This window comes from Diorhabda carinulata, chromosome 3 (assembly GCF_026250575.1).
Source record: "Diorhabda carinulata isolate Delta chromosome 3, icDioCari1.1, whole genome shotgun sequence".
Lineage (NCBI taxonomy): Eukaryota > Metazoa > Arthropoda > Insecta > Coleoptera > Chrysomelidae > Diorhabda > Diorhabda carinulata.
Window position 1 is genome coordinate 1215430 of NC_079462.1, and position 25102 is coordinate 1240531.

General features: G+C 30.6%; 2 protein-coding genes across 3 annotated transcripts in view; one reads left to right on the forward strand and one right to left on the reverse strand.

Annotated features, from left to right (window-relative positions):
* LOC130891923 (octopamine receptor beta-3R-like) overlaps window positions 1-18909 on the reverse strand; it is a 43944-nt gene extending 25035 nt beyond the window's left edge. Inside the window, exons 1-2 of one of the 2 annotated variants that reach the window (XR_009058969.1) lie at window positions 18716-18905; window positions 2558-3628 (exon numbers count right to left, since the gene is read on the reverse strand). Coding sequence is in view for 1 of the 2 variants with exons in the window: in XM_057797015.1 (XP_057652998.1) it covers window positions 2558-3542 (985 nt within the window). In the remaining variant the exon portion in view is untranslated. Of the gene's footprint in view, window positions 1-2557; window positions 3629-18715 lie in introns of both variants that reach the window. The other variant, XM_057797015.1, reaches the window with a different exon arrangement.
* A 4037-nt stretch (window positions 18910-22946) lies between these two features.
* LOC130891924 (uncharacterized) lies at window positions 22947-24516 on the forward strand. Its single transcript, XM_057797017.1, has 2 exons — window positions 22947-23209; window positions 23803-24516. The coding sequence occupies exons 1-2, from the start codon at window positions 23207-23209 to the stop codon at window positions 24262-24264; spliced, it is 465 nt and encodes a 154-aa protein (XP_057653000.1). The 5' UTR covers window positions 22947-23206; the 3' UTR covers window positions 24265-24516.
* Window positions 24517-25102: the final 586 nt, after the last annotated feature.

Here is a 25102-nt window from a genome sequence, read left to right on the forward strand (position 1 = left end):
AACATTTTCGTAAACAGAACTCGTTTTGGTATCAAGAAGTTCAAGATACTCGGTTTGTAGCTACCAGGACCTGCTTCCTCGTCATTTTTTATCTCAAAATTGTATTTTTAGTCTTCAAATTGTTTTCCAAGGTTCAAATCAGGGTTCATAAGACTGATTCTACGGTAAACTTCGTATTTTTTGACACCTGGTTGCTTAAAGAGTGCAATGAACTCATATTTCAAACATTCTGGAGATCTTCTTCTAGAATCTTACATACTATCAACATTTTCGTAAACAGAACTCGTTTTGGTGTCAAGAAGTTCAAGATACTCGGTTTGTAGCTACCAGGACCTGCTTCCTCGTCATTTTTTATCTCAAAATTGTATTTTTAGTCTTCAAATTGTTTTCCAAGGTTCAAATCACGGTTCATAAGACTGATTCTACGATAAACGTCGTATTTTTTGAATCCTGGTTGCTTGAGGAGTGCAATGAATTCATATTTCAACCATTCTGCAGATCTTCTTCTAGAATCTTACATACTATCAACATCGTCGTAATCAGAACTTGTTTTGGTATCAAGAAATTCAAGATACTCGGTTTGTAGCTACCAGGACCTGCTTCCTCGTCATTTTTTATCTCAAAATTGTATTTTTAGTCTTCAAATTGTTTTCCAAGGTTCAAATCAGGGTTCATAAGACTGATTCTACGGTAAACTTCGTATTTTTTGACACCTGGTTGCTTAAAGAGTGCAATGAACTCATATTTCAAACATTCTGGAGATCTTCTTCTAGAATCTTACATACTATCAACATTTTCGTAAACAGAACTCGTTTTGGTGTCAAGAAGTTCAAGATACTCGGTTTGTAGCTACCAGGACCTGCTTCCTCGTCATTTTTTATCTCAAAATTGTATTTTTAGTCTTCAAATTGTTTTCCAAGGTTCAAATCACGGTTCATGAGACTGATTCTACGGTAAACTTCGTATTTTTTGACACCTGGTTGCTTGAGGAGTGCAATGAACTCATATTTCAAACATTCTGGAGATCTTCTTCTAGAATCTTACATACTATCAACATTTTCGTAAACAGAACTCGTTTTGGTATCAAGAAGTTCAAGATACTCGGTTTGTAGCTACCAGGACCTGCTTCCTCGTCATTTTTTATCTCAAAATTGTATTTTTAGTCTTCAAATTGTTTTCCAAGGTTCAAATCAGGGTTCATAAGACTGATTCTACGGTAAACTTCGTATTTTTTGACACCTGGTTGCTTAAAGAGTGCAATGAACTCATATTTCAAACATTCTGGAGATCTTCTTCTAGAATCTTACATACTATCAACATTTTCGTAAACAGAACTCGTTTTGGTGTCAAGAAGTTCAAGATACTCGGTTTGTATCTACCAGGACCTGCTTCCTCGTCATTTTTTATCTCAAAATTGTATTTTTAGTCTTCAAATTGTTTTCCAAGGTTCAAATCACGGTTCATAAGACTGATTCTACGATAAACGTCGTATTTTTTGAATCCTGGTTGCTTGAGGAGTGCAATGAATTCATATTTCAACCATTCTGCAGATCTTCTTCTAGAATCTTACATACTATCAACATCGTCGTAATCAGAACTTGTTTTGGTATCAAGAAATTCAAGATACTCGGTTTGTAGCTACCAGGACCTGCTTCCTCGTCATTTTTTATCTCAAAATTGTATTTTTAGTCTTCAAATTGTTTTCCAAGGTTCAAATCACGGTTCATGAGACTGATTCTACGGTAAACTTCGTATTTTTTGACACCTGGTTGCTTGAGGAGTGCAATGAACTCATATTTCAAACATTCTGGAGATCTTCTTCTAGAATCTTACATACTATCAACATTTTCGTAAACAGAACTCGTTTTGGTATCAAGAAGTTCAAGATACTCGGTTTGTAGCTACCAGGACCTGCTTCCTCGTCATTTTTTATCTCAAAATTGTATTTTTAGTCTTCAAATTGTTTTCCAAGGTTCAAATCACGGTTCATAAGACTGATTCTACGATAAACGTCGTATTTTTTGACACCTGGTTGCTTAAGGAGTACAATGAACTCATATTTCAACCATTCCGGAGATCTTCTTCTAGAATCTTACATACTATCAACATTTTCGTAATCAGAACTCGTTTTGGTATCAAGAAATTCAAGATACTCGGTTTGTATCTACCAGGACCTGCTTCCTCGTCATTTTTATCTTTGAAATGCTTCGCGAATCCGGTTTGTTAACATAATAGCCTTTATTTGAATCCACCAGGTTATTTTCCTGCAATGCTCCAATCTCCATACACCATACGAATAAAAACAAAGTTACCGTTCACCAATATTACCAACTTGAATAAAATATAATTCGTTCAGATACATTTACACGTGGCAACTATGTATAAGTTCAAATGGAATCAAATTCCCAAGGAAAGTTAATCAAAGAACGAAATCTAATAACAGAGGCGATTCTCGTACCATCTACCGACTCCATTCCAATCAACCACATAAATCATTCGAAATATACCGGGTTATACGAAAAGTTATCAATCTCCTAAATAAAAAACCGGCACTTACCGTTCACGTTCAATTCGGTAGCCGCTTTACTGTCTCTCGAATTGATCGCGGTGTTAAATTCCGTGATTGTGGTACCGTAAGATCCAGCCGAACCGGAACTGGTACTCCTCCTTCCGTTAATCTGACCGATGGTCGTCAATTCCCCATCGGAAGGATGAAGATAATGTTCGCCGAATCGATCTCGATACGACGTTCTATGTTGATGAATCGAATTCAAAATGATATTCGACGAAGTCCTAGTGAGAGCCTTCCTTTGCCGAACGGCCTCTTTATATATCCTACAATACATGGTAACCATAACTATACCCGGTATCCAGAAACTTATAGAACTACTTATGACAGCGTAATATTTGTTGGTGATGAAATTGCAAACGTCCGGATGGTTCATTCTGAAATGTTGATGTTCGTCGGTGGTGTACCAGCCGAGGAATATCGGCGTGAAGCTGATTAGAGCCGGTAACACCCATACGTTGGCCAGCATGAAAGATACGGTGTTGTGGGTCATGGTTATGGGGTATTCCAACGGTCTAACTATAGCGTAATATCTATCGACGCTTATACAACATAAATGCAATATACTAGCCGTCGAAAAGTACACGTCTAAACTGTTGTAGACGTCGCACATGAAGTAACCGAAAAGCCATTTACCGTTGGTTAGTTCTACGCTCGCGTTAAACGTCATAGCGCACAGTGCTACCAACATATCCGCCATCGCTAAACTCACTACGTAATAGTTGGTAATGACTCTCAATTTGCGATGTCTGTGGACGCTTATTATGACTAGGGCGTTGCCCAAAACCGCGCTGATTATTATAAGGAAAAATACGCCCCCTTTTATTATTAAAATTAATAAATCCGTCCAATTCGGGTGCGTGTTTTCTATGGTGGTGACGTTGATTTTGTTTTGGGCGGTGATATTTTGTATGACGCTCGGTAGATTTGACGAAACTGTTGCCGAATACGAAGCCATAGCATTAACGATCATTGTGTAGTCATTCGATTGATTTATGACGAATCGGCTATTCGTTTATCGGTCGATTATAATTGATCCGAAGGTACTTCATGCGGTATCTGGAAAAAAAATTGATGCGATCAAAGATTGAAACGAAGATTTAGTAAAAACAAAATCGCGGAGTTCGAGGTTAAGAATTGAAGCTTCCGGATATCGATCGGAGGGAAAAAATTTCGGATACGAGATTTGTTTTCACGGAAAATTGATTTACAAGCGAGGCGGATTAAATTGGACTCCACGCGGTCCCGATTTAACACCTATGAACTTTTTTCATGTGGGGTTAGATGAAATCTGAATTAATACCACAACGGTTTATATATGGGTGATTCCGTTCTAACTGTGATTTTTTGTATTCAAAATTTCAAGATTTTAAAATTTAACTTTTCTAACTTTTTTATGCATATTATTCATCTATTTTACTGTAAAAATAAAACTCTAAGAGGAATTTACTACAACTTCAAAGTATCACGAGCAAGACACAAATGTCGGATTTTGAGTTCCACGGTACTGACTCATTTATCCACGGTACTGACATGGTAACTTAAGATATTAAACAACAAGTGCATCAATTTTCCTCAGTTTGATCATAAACATTAGAATTTATAAGGTAATTAGTTTAAATCATTTGTTACGACAAAAAAAATTAATAATTTATCGGTAAATTCTAGGAATGGACATGACACGGTACTGACATTCAAGTGATGTAGTATAAGTTTTCTTTAAGTGGCAAGTTATATTGTATAAAAATAATGTTTAAATATCTTAAGAATTATTCAATTAACACAAAATTTTTATTAATTGATTATTAATTATTGACTAGTACAAAAAAACAATACAGGACATTGAATATCACAGTTATAATGGAATCACCCATATATGACGTTATTTTTGATGTATCGCTTTTAGTTATACAATGTGCGATATCAAAATACGTCAATATTTTATTATTTTATATACTAGTTAACGAAATATATGGAAAAAATCGCTTAAAGATTGAAAAAACAACTGGAAAAATCGCTAAAGGATTGAAAAAATCGCTAAAGGCTTGAAAACATTTGGGAATGCTTGAAGAATCACTGAATGTTTGATTAAAACGTGAAATGTTTGAAAAAAATCACTAAATGCTTGGAAAAATCACTGAATGTTTCGAAAAAATCGCTAAAAGATTGAAAAAATCACTATTTGTTTTAATAAAATCACTAATGGTTTGAAAACATTTGGTAATGCTTGAAGAATCACTGAATGTTTGATTAAAACATGAAATGTTTGAAGAAAATGACTAAATGCTTGGAAAAATCACTGAATGATTCGAAAAAATCGCTAAAAGATTGAAAAAATCACTATTTGTTTTAATAAAATCACTAATGGTTTGAAAACATTTGGTAATGCTTGAAGAATCACTGAATGTTTGATTAAAACGTGAAATGTTTGAAAAAAATCACTAAATGCTTGGAAAAATCACTGAATGTTTCGAAAAACTCGCTAAAAGATTGAAAAAATCACTAAATGCTTGGAAAAATCACTGAATGTTTCGAAAAACTCGCTAAAAGATTGAAAAAATCACTAAATGCTTGAAAAAATCACTGAATGTTTCGAAAAAATCGCTAAAAGATTGAAAAAATCACTATTTGTTTTAATAAAATCACTAATGGTTTGAAAACATTTGGTAATGCTTGATGAGTCACTGAATGTGTGATTAAAACATGAAATGTTTGAAGAAAATGACTAAATGCTTGGAAAAATCACTGAATGTTTCGAAAAAATCGCTAAAAGATTGAAAAAATCACTATTTGTTTTAAAAAAATCACTAATGGTTTGAAAACATTTGGTAATGCTTGAAGAGTCACTGAATGTGTGATTAAAACATGAAATGTTTGAAGAAAATGACTAAATGCTTGGAAAAATCACTGAATGTTTCGAAAAAATCGCTAAAAGATTGAAAAAATCACTATTTGTTTTAATAAAATCACTAATGGTTTGAAAACATTTGGTAATGCTTGAAGAGTCACTGAATGTTTGATTAAAACGTGAAATGTTTGAAAAAAATCACTAAATGCTTGGAAAAATCACTGAATGTTTCGAAAAAATCACTAAAAGATTGAAAAAATCACTATTTGTTTTAATAAAATCACTAATGGTTTGAAAACATTTGGTAATGCTTGAAGAGTCACTGAATGTTTGATTAAAACGTGAAATGTTTGAAAAAAATCACTAAATGCTTGGAAAAATCACTGAATGTTTCGAAAAAATCACTAAAAGATTGAAAAAATCACTATTTGTTTTAATAAAATCACTAATGGTTTGAAAACATTTGGTAATGCTTGAAGAATCACTGAATGTTTGATTAAAACATGAAATGTTTGGAAAAAATCACTAAATGCTTGGAAAAATCGCTGAATGATTCGAAAAAATCGCTAAAAGATTGAAAAAATCACTATTTGTTTTAATAAAATCACTAATGGTTTGAAAACATTTGGTAATGCTTGAAGAATCACTAAATGTTTCGAAAAAATCGCTAAAGGATTGAAAAAATCGCTAAAGGGTTGAAAACATTTGGGAATGCTTGAAGAATCACTGAATGTTTGATTAAAACGTGAAATGTTTGAAAAAAATCACTAAAAGCTTGGAAAAATCACTGAATGTTTCGAAAAAATCACTATAAGATTGAAAAAATCACTATTTGTTTTAATAAAATCACTAATGGTTTGAAAACATTTGGTAATGCTTGAAGAATCACTGAATGTTTGATTAAAACATGAAATGTTTGAAGAAAATGACTAAATGCTTGGAAAAATCACTGAATGATTCGAAAAAATCGCTAAAAGATTGAAAAAATCACTATTTGTTTTAATAAAATCACTAATGGTTTGAAAACATTTGGGAATGCTTGAAGAATCACTGAATGTTTGATTAAAACGTGAAATGTTTGAAAAAAATCACTAAATGCTTGGAAAAATCACTGAATGTTTCGAAAAACTCGCTAAAAGATTGAAAAAATCACTAAATGCTTGGAAAAATCACTGAATGTTTCGAAAAACTCGCTAAAAGATTGAAAAAATCACTAAATGCTTGGAAAAATCACTGAATGTTTCGAAAAAATCGCTAAAAGATTGAAAAAATCACTATTTGTTTTAATAAAATCACTAATGGTTTGAAAACATTTGGTAATGCTTGATGAGTCACTGAATGTGTGATTAAAACATGAAATGTTTGAAGAAAATGACTAAATGCTTGGAAAAATCACTGAATGTTTCGAAAAAATCGCTAAAAGATTGAAAAAATCACTATTTGTTTTAATAAAATCACTAATGGTTTGAAAACATTTGGTAATGCTTGAAGAGTCACTGAATGTGTGATTAAAACATGAAATGTTTGAAGAAAATGACTAAATGCTTGGAAAAATCACTGAATGTTTCGAAAAAATCGCTAAAAGATTGAAAAAATCACTATTTGTTTTAATAAAATCACTAATGGTTTGAAAACATTTGGTAATGCTTGAAGAGTCACTGAATGTTTGATTAAAACATGAAATGTTTGAAGAAAATGACTAAATGCTTGGAAAAATCACTGAATGATTCGAAAAAATCGCTAAAAGATTGAAAAAATCACTATTTGTTTTAATAAAATCACTAATGGTTTGAAAACATTTGGTAATGCTTGAAGAATCACTGAATGTTTGATTAAAACATGAAATGTTTGAAGAAAATGACTAAATGCTTGGAAAAATCACTGAATGATTCGAAAAAATCGCTAAAAGATTGAAAAAATCACTATTTGTTTTAATAAAATCACTAATGGTTTGAAAACATTTGGTAATGCTTGAAGAATCACTGAATGTTTGATTAAAACGTGAAATGTTTGAAAAAAATCACTAAATGCTTGGAAAAATCACTGAATGTTTCGAAAAACTCGCTAAAAGATTGAAAAAATCACTAAATGCTTGGAAAAATCACTGAATGTTTCGAAAAACTCGCTAAAAGATTGAAAAAATCACTAAATGCTTGAAAAAATCACTGAATGTTTCGAAAAAATCGCTAAAAGATTGAAAAAATCACTATTTGTTTTAATAAAATCACTAATGGTTTGAAAACATTTGGTAATGCTTGATGAGTCACTGAATGTGTGATTAAAACATGAAATGTTTGAAGAAAATGACTAAATGCTTGGAAAAATCACTGAATGATTCGAAAAAATCGCTAAAAGATTGAAAAAATCACTATTTGTTTTAATAAAATCACTAATGGTTTGAAAACATTTGGTAATGCTTGAAGAATCACTGAATGTTTGATTAAAACATGAAATGTTTGGAAAAAATCACTAAATGCTTGGAAAAATCGCTGAATGATTCGAAAAAATCGCTAAAAGATTGAAAAAATCACTATTTGTTTTAATAAAATCACTAATGGTTTGAAAACATTTGGTAATGCTTGAAGAATCACTGAATGTTTGATTAAAACATGAAATGTTTGGAAAAAATCACTAAATGCTTGGAAAAATCGCTGAATGATTCGAAAAAATCGCTAAAAGATTGAAAAAATCACTATTTGTTTTAATAAAATCACTAATGGTTTGAAAACATTTGGTAATGCTTGAAGAATCACTAAATGTTTCGAAAAAATCGCTAAAGGATAGAAAAAATCACTATTTATTTTAATAAAATCACTAATGTTTTGAAAACATTTGGTAATGCTTGAAGAATCATTAAATGTTTCGAAAAAATCGCTAAAGGATAGAAAAAATCACTATTTGTTTTAATAAAATCACTAATGTTTTGAAAACATTTGGTAATGCTTGAAGAATCATTAAATGTTTCGAAAAAATCGCTAAAGGATAGAAAAAATCACTATTTGTTCAAATCAAATCACTAATGGTTTGAAAACATTTGGTAATGCTTGAAGAATCACTGAATGTTTGATTAAAACATGAAATGTTTGAAGAAAATGACTAAATGCTTGGAAAAATCACTGAATGATTCGAAAAAATCGCTAAAAGATTGAAAAAATCACTATTTGTTTTAATAAAATCACTAATGGTTTGAAAACATTTGGTAATGCTTGAAGAATCACTAAATGTTTCGAAAAAATCGCTAAAGGATAGAAAAAATCACTATTTGTTTTAATAAAATCACTAATGTTTTGAAAACATTTGGTAATACTTGAAGGATCACTAAATGTTTCGAAAAAATCGCTAAAGGATAGAAAAAATCACTATTTATTTTAATAAAATCACTAATGTTTTGAAAACATTTGGTAATGCTTGAAGAATCACTAAATGTTTCGAAAAAATCGCTAAAGGATAGAAAAAATCACTATTTATTTTAATAAAATCACTAATGTTTTGAAAACATTTGGTAATGCTTGAAGAATCATTAAATGTTTCGAAAAAATCGCTAAAGGATAGAAAAAATCACTATTTGTTTTAATAAAATCACTAATGTTTTGAAAACATTTGGTAATGCTTGATGAGTCACTGAATGTGTGATTAAAACATGAAATGTTTGAAGAAAATGACTAAATGCTTGGAAAAATCACTGAATGTTTCGAAAAAATCGCTAAAAGATTGAAAAAATCACTATTTGTTTTAATAAAATCACTAATGGTTTGAAAACATTTGGTAATGCTTGAAGAGTCACTGAATGTGTGATTAAAACATGAAATGTTTGAAGAAAATGACTAAATGCTTGGAAAAATCACTGAATGTTTCGAAAAAATCGCTAAAAGATTGAAAAAATCACTATTTGTTTTAATAAAATCACTAATGGTTTGAAAACATTTGGTAATGCTTGAAGAGTCACTGAATGTTTGATTAAAACATGAAATGTTTGAAGAAAATGACTAAATGCTTGGAAAAATCACTGAATGATTCGAAAAAATCGCTAAAAGATTGAAAAAATCACTATTTGTTTTAATAAAATCACTAATGGTTTGAAAACATTTGGTAATGCTTGAAGAATCACTGAATGTTTGATTAAAACATGAAATGTTTGGAAAAAATCACTAAATGCTTGGAAAAATCGCTGAATGATTCGAAAAAATCGCTAAAAGATTGAAAAAATCACTATTTGTTTTAATAAAATCACTAATGGTTTGAAAACATTTGGTAATGCTTGAAGAATCACTAAATGTTTCGAAAAAATCGCTAAAGGATAGAAAAAATCACTATTTGTTTTAATAAAATCACTAATGTTTTGAAAACATTTGGTAATACTTGAAGGATCACTAAATGTTTCGAAAAAATCGCTAAAGGATAGAAAAAATCACTATTTATTTTAATAAAATCACTAATGTTTTGAAAACATTTGGTAATGCTTGAAGAATCATTAAATGTTTCGAAAAAATCGCTAAAGGATAGAAAAAATCACTATTTGTTTTAATAAAATCACTAATGTTTTGAAAACATTTGGTAATGCTTGAAGAATCACTAAATATTCGAAAAAATCACTGAATATTTGGAAAGAATCATTAGAGGTTTTAAAAAATCGCCAAGGAATTGAAAAAATCACTATTTCTTTTAAAAAAATCATTATTTGGTAATGCTAGAAGAATCACTAAATGTTTGATTAAAACGTGAAAAGTTTGAAAGAAATCACGATACGCTTGAAAACAATCACTATATATCTGAAAAAATCACTAAATATTCTAAAAAGGTACCAAATATTTGAGAAAATCACAAATATTTGAACAAAATCAGTAAAAATTTGGAAAAATCACTGAATACTTGAAAAAAATCATTACAGGTTTGAAATAACTATTAAATATTTAAAAAATTGTTAATTTGTTTTAAAAAATTAAAATTTTATCAAAAAATTTTGAAGTATTTCGAAAAATTTCAAATTTAGTCAAGAAATTGCTAAATTTCTATTCATATTTTGGAAAAAAAATCAAATATTTCCAAAATATTGCTGAGTATTTCGCAAAATTCCAAATTTAGTTGAGAAATCGCTAAATTTGCATGAATATTTTAAAAAAATATCGAATATTTCCATAATATCGCCAAATATTTCAAAAAAACTCCAAATTTGATCAATAAATCGCCAAATTTTGATACACATTTCCAAAAACTCCAAATTTAGTCAAGAAATTGCTAAATTTCTGTTAATATTTAGGAAAAAACATCAACTATTTCGAAAAAATCGCTGAATTTTTCCAAAAGCACGTCAAATATTTTCAAAAAATCGCTAAATATTCCGAAAAATTTCAAATTCAGACAAGAAATAGCTAAATAAATCGATTTTCATATAAAAACTGCCACAAAATAGCTCGTCATTTCTAAAAATCAATAAATAATATCAAATATTTCGAAAAAAAGTCACCAAATAATTTCTAAAAATTCAATAAAACCATATTTTCGAAAATCGCTTGATATTCCCAAAAATTTCTAAAAATTTTCATAAAATCCGAGAATATTTTCAAGAAATTGCACAAAATCCCCAAATATTTCGAAAAAACATCAAAAAATTTGTATATTTTGAAAAAAAAACAAAATTCCACATTTTCCTCATCAAAAAGAAGAAATAAAACTGGAGATAAACGTACTGAAGAAATATTCCAACCACCGAAACATATCTAAAACATTCCACAAATTTTTGATGAAAATCAAAGATTTTTTCGTCAACTAAACATTTTTTTTAAAAACTTTCATCATTTTCATATACGACTTCGTGAAAAAAATCACATCAAAATAAAATCCCTAATCTACCAAAGGTTTTACATAAATCCCAAAAGTAGATCTGAAGATTTCTAACTACCACAAAACCTAACCTCACACAAATATGAAATAGGTCACATAAAAATGCTTTTATATGTATAAATCCACCTTGGACTGCTTCCTGGATATTTATTCAACCTTTATACAGAATCCGATATATTATATTCCGTTGGACACGTGCCCTTAGATGTGATTATAGAAGGGATGTTTTTAAAAAACCCCCAACTCGCAATATACCATGAAAATACCATATTATCTAATATTAATCCAGATAAAATTTGTAAATATATTCCAAAGACGTAAATATCTGTAAATTAAACTTTATATATCAACATCCTGATCTAAAGATGGCGGTAGTTGCTCAAACCGAGTGTTTGACAGAAATAAACCCCCATTTTTGCGCCCTTTCATCTTCCACTGCAAGGTCTTTTACTTATTTTACTAAAATTTGATGCTGCTGATTTAAGAAACAATTTGAGGTTAGAAATTTGAGTGGATATGAGGTTTTATATCTTTCCTTCTCCCTCTTTCTCAGATCAACCGAACTTAAGAGTTGTTTGAGTCATCTAAAGACGTAGAAAACGCCACCAAGAGCCTATTGAAGTATCAACGAAGCCCAATGAAGTAAATTAAAACTCGATAGCTTCAAAAGGAAGTTTCAAGAGTTGATAATCTATAAATCGCGTCTGTAAACGAATCAGTGTAGCCGTAGCAGTTGCTCAAACTGTATTAGAAAGTTTGATGTGGGAAAACCGAGTGTTTGACAGAAATAAACCCCCATTTTTGCGCCCTTCCATCTTCCACTGTAAGGTCTTTTACTTATTTTACTAAAATTTGATGCTGCTGATTTAAGCAACAATTTGAGGTTAGAAATTTGAGTGAATATGAGGTTTTATATCTTTCTTTCTCCCTCTTTCTCAGATCAACCGAACTTAAGAGCTGTTTGAGTCATCTAAAGACGTAGAAAACGCCACCAAGAGCTTATAAACAAATCAGTGTAGCCGTAGCTACCGATAGAGATATCTAGAAAGCAATTATGGTATTCATCGGGTTGATGAAGATTAAATTGTACACCAACAGTATTATTTTTGAATTCTTATTGAATTATGTGGATTCTTCATCAAGATATTCCCCGGATTGTCGTTCAAGACGTTTGTAAACAAGAACAACGTCCTAGTTTTAGATTACTCGCTCTATTCGCAGGATTTTGCACCGTGTGACTTTTCCTAAAGTCAAATGTGTATTAAATCGAAGGAAGAAACTGGAATTTTAAAATTTGGCGAAAGGCAAAACGATGCGCCGCCAGCAATATGTTAAAAAAATAAATTTACGTGAATGTTTGATAGAAAAGGATTTTAAAAAACTATGTAAATATAAGGGAGGGGTAAATATTAAAGATTTTGTTGATGAATTATCTAATTTTAGGTCTTTTTTTCTAGTATATTTTGATAAAGACCGAAAAGTAGTGGATACGTCAATATTATGTGTTTTTAAACGAAATTTTATTTACTAGAGACTCAAAATCACGATAATTTATTAATAAAATCAAATAAAAAAAGGCTAAGAAACGAAAAATTTAACAAATAAAATATTTCATACAATAAATCTCGTTATTTATCAACCGCACCTCGTATTTTGTTTTTTTTGGTTATATCCGAATATTTTTAGACAATCCCTCGTATTATTACTATTTTGAGATGCGTTTTTTCAAATTTTAATATTTAGAAACGGCCAAAATTAATTTTATTTTCAAATTTTACGAAAAATAATTTTTTTGTTGGATATTTTAAGTTAAAACGCCGTGAAAAAAAAGGTTCTACGTCCGATCATGAAAAATAAGTATACTTTGAGAATTTTTACGTGCTCAAAGCCCGCGTGGCACACATTTCTTTCCTTTTCTATTTATTTCGGAGACGCTTTTAAATGGAAATAGCAGTAAATCGATTTTTCTCGCTATTCCTTCCGTTCTGTAGCTTGTAAATTAGGAAGTTTCCCGGATTTATTGTCCTTTCTATAAATGTTGCAGTATCGAAGAAAAACGTTCTAAATATTGTTGGTTACGAGTTTAATTGAATATACAGGGTTTTCCGGTACTTAATGCAAAAAATTTGACCCGCGGAGTTCATATAACAATCCGTAACTTTTACAGGGACAACCTGTATAATATAAAGATAGTTGAGATGAATGATTTAACGATTTTTTAACAAAAAGTTACTCTTTGTTCAACTCGATTAAATTTATGGTTTAAGAGATATGAAGATTGTAAGAAAACCGTTCGCCATAAAGAAACATTCCGAAAAAAATTATCATAAATTGTGATCATCAATTTAAAATTCATAATTTAGTGTATAGAAATTATACAAGACTCGAAATATTTCCTTCTGATCAATTTCTTGGTAAAAACTTTCGAAATTAATTAATCTGATGCCTGAAAGGATTGGAGGTTTAGTTGGAAGCGTGTTGGCGCGATTATCGTTAGTGGGAAAGTAGGTGAAAACTCCAAACTCCACCAAACTACTGTAATTAACAACGTTGAAACGAACGGTTTTGAAGAGTTGTGGATTGTAATGAACTTTTGTGCTAGAAAAACTATTTATTTTTTTATTTCCAGATACTCTTGAAACTATAAACTATAACACGAAATGTTGAAGGTTTTAGTTCCCGGAAAAAAAAGATATTTTGGAATGAGTGTTATTGACAACTCTCGCTGCTCATCCGGCTTCTAGAATTGCTGGAAACCACGTCAAAAAAGCCTCCGTCAGACATTTTGGTTTAGCTTCACGAAATTTACTTCAGAAGCCTCATTCAAGGATCTTTGCCCAATATATGGAGCTATTCTTCTATGAAGATTCTACTCCAATGGATACCAACAGTTTAATGTGGAGCCCAAGCCCATGGAGTCCATTAAAGTTGCCAAATCGTATCAAGATTTAATCAGATTTTCAAACGTTGTTATTTAATCGAATTATCTGTCAAAATTGTCATTTTCCTGTATCCTAATCGAGTGGAAACTATACTCCAATGGATACCAATAGTTTAATGTGGAGCCCAAGCCCATGGAGTCCATTAAAGTTGCCAAATCGTATCAAGATTTAATCAGATTTTCAAACGTTGTTATTTAATCGAATTATCTGTCAAAATTGTCGTTTTTCTGTATCCTTATCGAGTGGAGACTATACTCCAATGGATACCAATAGTTTTATGTGGAGCCTAAGCCCATGGAGTCCATTAAAGTTGCCAAATCGTATCAAGATTTAATCAGATTTTCAAACGTTGTTATTTAATCGAATTATCTGTCAAAATTGTCGTTTTCCTGTATCCTAATCGAGTGAAGACTATACTCCAATGGATACCAATAGTTTTATGTGGAGCCCAAGCCCATGGAGTCCATTAAAGTTGCCAAATTGTTTCAAGATTTAATCAGATTTTCAAACGTTGTTATTTAATCGAATTATCTGTCAAAATTGTCGTTTTTCTGTATCCTTATCGAGTGGAGACTATACTCCAATGGATACCAATAGTTTTATGTGGAGCCTAAGCCCATGGAGTCCATTAAAGTTGCCAAATTGTTTCAAGATTTAATCAGATTTTCAAACGTTGTTATTTAATCGAATTATCTGTCAAAATTGTCGTTTTTCTGTATCCTTATCGAGTGGAGACTATATTCCAATGGATACCAATAGTTTTATGTGGAGCCCAAGCCCATGGAGTCCATTAAAGTTGCCAAATCGTATCAAGATTTAATCAGATTTTCAAACGTTGTTATTTAATCGAATTATCTGTCAAAATTGTCGTTTTCCTGTATCCTAATCGAGTGAAGACTATACTCCAATGGATACCAATAGTTTTATGTGGAGCCCAAGCCCATGGAGTCCATTAAAGTTGCCAAATTGTTTCAAGATTTAATCAGATTTTCAAACGTTGTTATTTAATCGAATTATCTGTCAAAATTGTCGTTTTTCTGTATCCTTATCGAGTGGAGACTATACTCCAATGGATACCAATAGTTTTATGTGGAGCCTAAGCCCATGGAGTCCATTAAAGTTGCCAAATTGTTTCAAGATTTAATCAGATTTTCAAACGTTGTTATTTAATCGAATTATCTGTCAAAATTGTCGTTTTTCTGTATCCTTATCGAGTGGAGACTATATTCCAATGGATACCAATAGTTTTATGTGGAGCCCAAGCCCATGGAGTCCATTAAAGTTGCCAAATCGTATCAAGATTTAATCAGATTTTCAAACGTTGTTATTTAATCGAATTATCTGTCAAAATTGTCGTTTTTCTGTATCCTTATCGAGTGGAAACTATATTCCAATGGATACCAATAGTTTTATGTGGAGCCCAAGCCCATGGAGTCCATTAAAGTTGCCAAATCGTATCAAGATTTAATCAGATTTTCAAACGTTGTTATTTAATCGAATTATCTGTCAAAATTGTCATTTTCCTGTATCCTAATCGAGTGGAAACTATACTCCAATGGATACCAATAGTTTAATGTGGAGCCCAAGCCCATGGAGTCCATTAAAGTTGCCAAATCGTATCAAGATTTAATCAGATTTTCAAACGTTGTTATTTAATCAAATTATCTGTCAAAATTGTCGTTTTCCTGTATCCTTATCGAGTGGAGACTATACTCCAATGGATACCAACAGTTTAATGTGGAGCCCAAGCCCATGGAGACGCTCGAGTGTCAAATTTGACATTTCTTTCTGATCTAAACATACAAATCAATTCTAAGTAATTATTTCCTTTATATATCGATTCCTTTATAATTTTTTTAGCATTAATAGTTTCATAATATATAATATTTCGTTTTATAAACAAAATTTGAAACTTTCCTTTTCCACGTAGTGTAAAATTTTTGTTTAAAATGAGACCCTCGCCAAAATGTGAACCGAAGTTTGAAATTGCCTGTCTGAAGTATATGGCACGAAAAACACGTCGTAGATCGAACGATTTTCATATAAATTTCCGAAAAGAAAAACGGACGTCTCTAATAAAACTTTCAATATCTTTCTGTCTCTCAAGAGAAGTCCTACAGGATATTCGAAAAGGACAGGAAGCGACGAACTCCCGCTGTGACAAATAACATACTCGAAAGTTTATAATAAAGATTTTGATTCGATTCAGGACCGGAATTCCATATAAACATTCATAATCTACCGTCAAATCAAAGTTTTTGTTGTACAAAACCATATTCGTATCAGTGTTGCCATATTTCAAACCTTAATCATAATGATCCGACTCGAATTCCTGATCGAATCGAAACTAAAATACTGCGACAGCAAACTGATTAATTTCACGTATAGTTTTTTATATTATAGTCTCAGTTATATCTGCGACAGGTCCAAATATCGCATCCTGAAAGTTTGTTAAAGGAAAATATCGATTTTCCCCAACGACTTTGATACAAAAGATATTTTTAGAGTCCATTGTTAAATATTTTATCAAGAAGATCTAAAATGGGATATTTTGAGAGACGAAAGTAATTGGAAATTAAATTAAATACGTTATTTAAGCCCTGATCTGATCTCGAAGACTCAGAACAGTAACTAAATGAAGTTATTTAATTATAAATATGATGCATGTAAACTTGTTGATGGTTTGAGGTCCTTGAAGTGCGTTTCAATCTTCCAACGAAAACAATTAACGTCCCTACGTCCCTAGCCGTTATTTAACACGACAACATGCAAATTAAGCACCTCCAAATATCCCTGGAAACTCGGTTTTCATTCTGCGATTGCTTCAAAACAAAATCATTTCAAATAATGTTTTAAATACCATTAGAATCTATTTCGATGAATAATCGTCGTTTATTTCCTTTTTCAGGATATTCCTGACGGTCCTGTTTCACAATAACTCCATCGAATTGATTCTGAAGTCCTCCAGGACATTCCTAGTACGTCACGGAATCTCTTCCTTGTTTTTCAGTCGGATTTACACATGGACGCTTTGACCTGCGCACAAACGTTACTAAACTCGATAACCTCAAACTTTTATTCATCGTTCCATAAAAATTTTAATTTCCTTTTGACTGTAGAAGGCAGAACTCCGGATCCATCGATCTGAGTTACTATATTTGGTTTCTTAAATCGTCGATCAATACTTCACGTTTATTTTCAACAAATGAGGTTTTTTGAGGTTATTTTGAAGCTCCTGGTGGGTCTTATTTCCCATTTCGGACGATATACATCTTTTTTTAATGTCAATAATGTCTTTTATCTCTCTTAACTTAAGCAGATGATGCCACAGTGGATTTTAGCACTACGACTACGTAATTTGTGATATAATAGATAATTTCTAATAGATTTTGTATAATATTTGCCTCGAAACGGTCCTATTGAAACTCAATAACGAAGCTGTTAAACGCCACCTATTTAATTAAAGCCCATTCAACTAAAACACCTGACAATTAAAAAGTTCATCCAACCGAAAACGTTGCAAATATCCAATCTATACAGAATATGTTTAGAATTTGAAGATGCAACGTTGTTTGGTATATGTTTGGCAACCATCAATATAAATAGCGGCGTTTAGACGAGACTGTACGATTTACGGAGACTAGCAGCCCAGTGGTCGATCAAATGAGGTTATTACCCCAAAAATGTTGAAGAAATTTTGGACATGAAAAAGCTGGATTGCAAAGGAAGAACCAAGAAGTCAATTACATCTGCAAACAAGATCGTAGCATCGATTTTTTGGAAAAAATTTCGTGTTATTCACCTTTTTATTACCTAAATTCACAAATTTCATCCTCAATGAGATTTCTCATTGGAAAAAGCCGGTTTTATGAAGATTGGGGTTTCAAAAATTCTTCACTTTATGGATATACCGGGTGGGCAACTAATTATTTTTACCATTATTCGAAAAAATTATATTAGAAATTCTAAAAACATATTAAAAACTGTTGTTATAAGAAAAATAGAGATTTTTAATGATACAGTATGCAAATAAAAATAATTTAATGACATAATTTCATAATACAGGTTGTCCCAAACAAAAATATAAACCGATGAATTCAATACAAGTTTTTTGTACTTTCTGTAGAAACTTCAAAGTTAATAGTTATAGATCTATGATCAAAACGAACTTTATGGTATTTTCAAAATAAAAAAAGAAGAATCTTCTTTTTCTCAATCAAATAATCTATTAAAATCCATCATGGAGATATACACTGTTGTAGAAATTGTCAAAAACTGAAGCCTATTGACTATTTAGTACATCAAATGATTAGTACAGCAAACAGAAGTGAATAGTATTCGTATTTACATCATTTGATTGATTAATACGCTTTTAGTGTTTTGTAGAGATTGAGATGTTGCCAGAAATTGAGGTTATAGACGTTTTACAAGAAAAATTGAATGGTCATCACGATTCACGCTAAATAATGACATATTATCAATGAAAATTTGTCAACCATGTTCAAAAATACTTACGATTAGATCGAATTCATCCGAAAACCCAAAAAAATCCATAATTTCCACATACAGCTCCCAAAAAAAATCGAAAAACTATCACTAAACAGTTACGATTAGTCCAATGTCTTTCTGTTTCATTTGGAAGTGTTGTATCAACAGAAATCCGTTGTGCACATCAACCCGCGACCTTGGCGTCCACAGACAGACTGTTCGGCGTCCCGGCTGACGCGTTCTTGGCGTCGGAACGCAGGCGTCATCTTCAACGCACGGGATTCGAATCGGACGGTGTTTCAATTCAATCCTTTCGGTTCACGCAAGAAAATTTCAATTCTTACAAAAACTATACAAATTAACAACGAATCAGAATCGTAAATTAACTAAAATTGCTTTCCAAATATGTATATAAATATAGTACAAGGTGCCGTCAATGTTACCGATACATTTAGGTGATTAAATTTGAATTTTCTTCTAGTTTTATTAGGAAATATTGAAAAAAACTCCGACTGAGTGCTATAAATTGTCGCAACAGGCCTACGGGGATGATTCTCTATCTCGTGCGAGTGTTTTAAGCCTTTTGGTGTAGAGCCCTGAAGATAACGAAGTTTGTGCCAAAAAATCTGACTCCTGACCTGATCTGGAAGGTTTGTGATGGGGGTGGGGAAGTATATTGAAGGGAAGCATTCGTATAAACAATGATTTTCATAATAAAACCCCTTTTTTCGTAACCAGTCTCGTTATTTAATAACCAGACCTCGTATAAGACATTTTAATGCAATTTACATAATAACGGACCGGCCTAATTCACAATTTTTTATTTCTAAATCGTTTTTTATGTTGTATCAATACAAAAAATTACAAAATTGTGTCAAATTTCTCCATCAACTCCTTTTGGTTTGTTCAACTTGTTCCAAGTGAATTTTTAAAGTTTGTGCCAAAAAATCTGACTCTTAACCTGATCTGGAAGGTTTGTGATGGGGGTGGGGAAGTAAATTGAAGGGAAGCATTCGTATAAACAATGATTTTCATAATAAAACCCCTTTTTTCGTAACCAGTCTCGTTATTTAATAACCAGACCTCGTATAAGACATTTTAATGCAATTTACATAATAACGGACCGGCCTAATTCACAATTTTTTATTTCTAAATCGTTTTTTATGTTGTATCAATACAAAAAATTACAAAATTGTGTCAAATTTCTCCATTAACTCCTTTTGGTTTGTTCAACTTGTTCCAAGTGAATTTTTACAGTTTGTGTCAAAAAATCTGACTCTTAACCTGATCTGGAAGGTTTGTGATGGGGGTGGGGAAGTATATTGAAGGGAAGCATTCGTATAAACAATGATTTTCATAATAAAACCCCTTTTTTCGTAACCAGTCTCGTTATTTATTAACCAGACCTCGTATAAGACATTTTAATGCAATTTACATAATAACGGACCGGCCTAATTTTTAATTTTTTATTTCTAAATCGTTTTCGATGTTGTATCAATACAAAAAACTACAAAATTGTGTCAAATTTTTCCATCAACACATTTTGTTTTGTTAAACTTGTTCCAAGTGAATTTTTAAATAGTCTAGACGTACATTAACTGTACTAAAATAGGGTTATAAATATTTCTTGGGTTAATTTTTTTGTTGTAAACGCTAAATTACAAACGAAGAGGTTGAAAGTGATTGGAGAAAAAGTTTCCAACTCCACAACGGTACAACTTCATGAATTTTATATCAAATGTTGTCCAACAACTTCGTTTGAAATGCTAATACCTTTAAAAGCTCAATTGACGGCGAAAAAAACGAAAATTAAAGACAAAACACTTTATAAACTCACCAAACTTGGAAAAATATCGAAAAAAAGTTGTTCGAAACAATAATTTCGTTCGAATTAACTCAAGTATTCCGTTGGACTATTATTTGAGGTTATTTTCATCGTCTCCCAATTTAATCCCTTATTAAGCCCTTGATGTCACTTTTAATGAATGGATGAATAATTTGTGGCTGGAAGGGGACATCAACGAATCAATAATTACTCTTTAAAGGGTTAATTGGTATAATAGGTCTCCCCGTTCAAGGTCAACGCATCGGGGGGTTCAAATCTATCCAAATATCCTTTAAACGTACGGGGGGTGCGTGAAAATCTAAAAATTACGCCAATTTTTCACGTGTTTTAACTACAAATTTAAATTCGTTAATATCTTTTGATATACCTCGTATATTTTATTATTATTGATAATAACGATTCTTCGCGGTATCGGGAATCCCTTTTATTTATTTTTATGATTTTTATTGGTTTTGTAACGTCTCAAAGACGTTTCTACGTCGGAAAAATATGGGAGGACATACTGTATATATATATATATATATATACACGATAATATAAATCAAATTTTCATATTACGACCAATAAATAAGAATTTTATAGTTAAATAACAAATATTCCGATTTAATATATAAATTTTCACCTAATTTGACTGTACTATATAATTAAATAAACAATTTGGAGAAAAAAATTATAATGCTAATGGATATTTACGTTTTCTACGTGAAATTAACGATGTTATAAATGCTTTTAATAACAAAATATTTATTTATTTACTATGTTATTCAATTAAATTGTATTTTACAGTATATTAAAATATAAATAAAATATTTGATATATATAAATATAAAAGTATGTTTTTTTCTTTTTCAATTTGCTCAACAAAAACGTGTAGTATCATTGGTTGCCTAACTAATTATTATTATTAAGTGTATTACTAGTTGTCTAACAACAGTATACACTAGATTCTGATGAAAAACTTCGTTTCTATCTAATAATTATATATAATTATGACATATTTACTCGAAGTAAAAACCTAATTATCATATTTTCTCAATAACAATGTTTTTATTATATATTTAATTAAATGAAATAATTTAGTTGGCAACACGCGATGAGATATATAACCATAGTCACAATTACCTGTCAAGAAACATAATGTCGCCAGTTCTATTTTATTATCGGTCATTTGGATTATCAATCTGGGTTTGTGAAAAAGAAAATTCCTAATAAAATATTTAATGCTATATAAAAATATTCAGAATGTAGCCTGATCTCGTATATTATTTATATTATAATACGATAACTAGGAACAGGTACAAATTATAGAAATAAAACTAGCGATTATTTTATTATTCTAAAAAAAATATTCAAAATTTATTGTTAGCTCCGGCTGTTTGAATTTATATAAACTGTCTATAGAAAATATTACATTTACCTACATTAGAACTAATACGGCAACCTTGCTACCATAATTGCGAAATTATGACCGTTGCTACTAGCTAACCTACATTGCTAATAAAAGATTCTGTGGCATATTACGAATCTGTTTTTTTTTTTATAAATAAATTATTAATTCAATTAATGTGTGATATAAAAAAGTTGTTGAAAAATTTAAAGCTTCAAGATTAAGCATTTATTTTTAGTAACGCTTTTATATATATTCAACTTTAATAAGGTTTTAAGGAAAGGCAGGACAGAAATAAATCCGGACAGACAGACGACTTTTCACTTAAAATTGAAGACGATATAAAAAATTTAAGAATTACAATTTTCGTAAACCGAAAAATTATTTTATAATATCTGGTTTATTCCAATTAAAAGTCTAATAATATTTTAAGTAAATTAATACGAGTGTATATATGGTTGCCTATTTAATTTCGTTTTGTACTAAAGAGAATATCTAAATAATATTCTTTTATTATATAATTTAATATAGTTATAAAAAGTTATTTTTAAGTTTTTAGTAACGAATCTAAACGAAAATATATCTAGAATTTTATAAATTTTTTAAGCAATTTTATAAAAAAAGGATCTGTATACTTGGTTGCCTATCTCGTTATATCTAATGTCTCGTATACAGACTTAGTATTAAGATCAAGTTTTCGGTAACAAAAACTTCCAAGTTTAATCCGAACATTAAAAGCTTCATCATTTGTAACAAACTTTCGAAAATCTGAAAGCTACTCTGCAATTAACAACAGACTTAGTAACTATTAGTGTCATTTCCTAAACTTTGTTTCCGGTCTTATCATAACCTAGAAACTTACTCGATGTGTTTTAAGTATAATTTTTTATACAAAATTATATTAATTAGAGTGATATTATTTGATATAATATGCAAAAGTGTTCAAGTTTTTTAACCAACTAACTCTCATTTGGCTGTTCCACTCTGTATAATACGTTCACGTATTTAAATTATGACTAATTAAATTTGTTACGGTTGAAGAAATTACAAAATACAGTAAAATACGATCATTACTCAGCAGAAATTAAAACAAATGCGTGTGCTTTTGTTTAATGTGGTTTCCAACACGATTTCGCCTATACCAGTAAATTTAGTGACTGGAATTAATTGGGAATTCCTCACTACTATCGGTCTAAATAAATAAGTTGCAGACCACGGTTGACTAGCCAGTCGATCGTTGAGTCAAATCGTGTACGTTGTGATCTGGTTTTTGCATCTAATTAATATGGTAAGTTTTGTTTTTCTTTTTTTGTAATTCGTAAACTAAATATTAACATAAAGTGTTTATAGTGTGAAACAAATATTAAGCGTAGTATTTAAGTAAAAAATTAGTTAGAAAGTGGAACGTATATAAATATATGGAAAGTTACGAACAAAATAACGTCATTTCCAGTCGTAAATTCTGACAAACATATTTGTTTTTTTTTATGTATGTATAGGTTAGAGGGTATCTTCTTTTTTCAAGGTTCTCTTCTTCTTTCAACGAACTATAAAATTATAGTGAATACAATACGTGTTGTCAAATTTATTTAATAATATTTTTGTGACCTTGTGACCAATTATTATCATAATTTCGTTGTACTTCAATCGAAATACACCCGAAATGCGTTGTAGAATTTATTTCCGTTACGTCATACATAATACAGTGCCAGTCAATACTAAAATCTAACAAACAAAACATGAAATTAATCAGCTACGTCATCGACTAAAGTATACGGTTAGATTAACAAAATAAACATGAAATTAGTAATTAACGTCGGTGTTGGAGGGATATGAATTGTTAATTAATCGCATAAATTTATGAAAAAAATTTATTTACAGAAATTTTTCGTTGTAATCGCCGTTTTTATCGTGGCTACTTCGGCTCAACGTCCTTCTTTCGCGGGATCAGGACCAAAATCGTCCATTCTAGGTTCGAGCGGATCAACATCAACAGTAAATTTAAATTCCAGATTTAATACAGTGGATAGTACAAGCGAGAGGATACCAATCGACGCGCGCGGCGATGTAGATCTAGTAAATCGTATAAAAACTTGGCCTAGAGAAAATTGGCCTTATTGGTATGTAAATGCCGAGGTTATAGAGAAACAAAGAGGTACTCCGGCTCGTACCAACGTTGGTACTAAGTCTAGCGATACCGCGCTGATAAAAAATAGATTTGGGGGCGGTAGTGGACAAATCCAAGTGAAAAATAAGTTATCTTTCGATACTTTTATTGATAATAAGCAGAAAACTTACGAATATGATCCACTGACTGACGCTTGGTATGCCAAAAAGAACTAAAACTGAATGGGGCTTCGAAATTAAATTTTTTTAAGGAGACTGTTGTTAACCAATGACTGACTCAGTTTTATAGGAGAGAAATTTATTAGTTTTAAGACCTATACGACTGACGATTATCTTAATTTTAATTTAAGTTCGCTCGAACGTCTTGAACGGTGATTATGTCGATGTATATTTCAATTTTTTGTACCATTACATATCAAAAAATGTAAAAATCTATATTTTTATATCTAATAAATATGTTTTTAACTATTTTTTTTTTCTTATTATCCATTCTGAACTGAACTGAACGTAAACAAGTGAAACAATTTCTGGGACAACCTATATAAATGATAGAATTTGCATAGTAACTAATTTTTTACGGAATTTAAAAAAGTGGGACATCCCATATAAATAAAAGTGCTCTCAAAGTAGCTATATTGATATAAAAAAATGAGACATTCTTTATAAATAAAGGAAATTTCAAAAACCAGCTTGATAATTGTAAAAATACTGGGACACCCTATATAAATGATAAAATCACGCGATTTGGGACATTCGGTATAAATAATAGAACTCACGGAATCGTTAAATTATTATGAAAATAGTTGGGACAATCTATATATATATATATATATATATATATATATATATATATATATATAATAGAATCGATAAAAAGTTGCTATTTTATAACGAAATTTTTGGAACACCCCGTATAAATAATAGAATTTTCAAGGTTCCTAATATGCCATTTATTAATTAAGACATCCTATATAAATAATTGATTGTCATGAAAAAAATTGGGACACCCTCTATAAACCGTATGTATATTGGCGGAATTAATGCAAAGCAACTG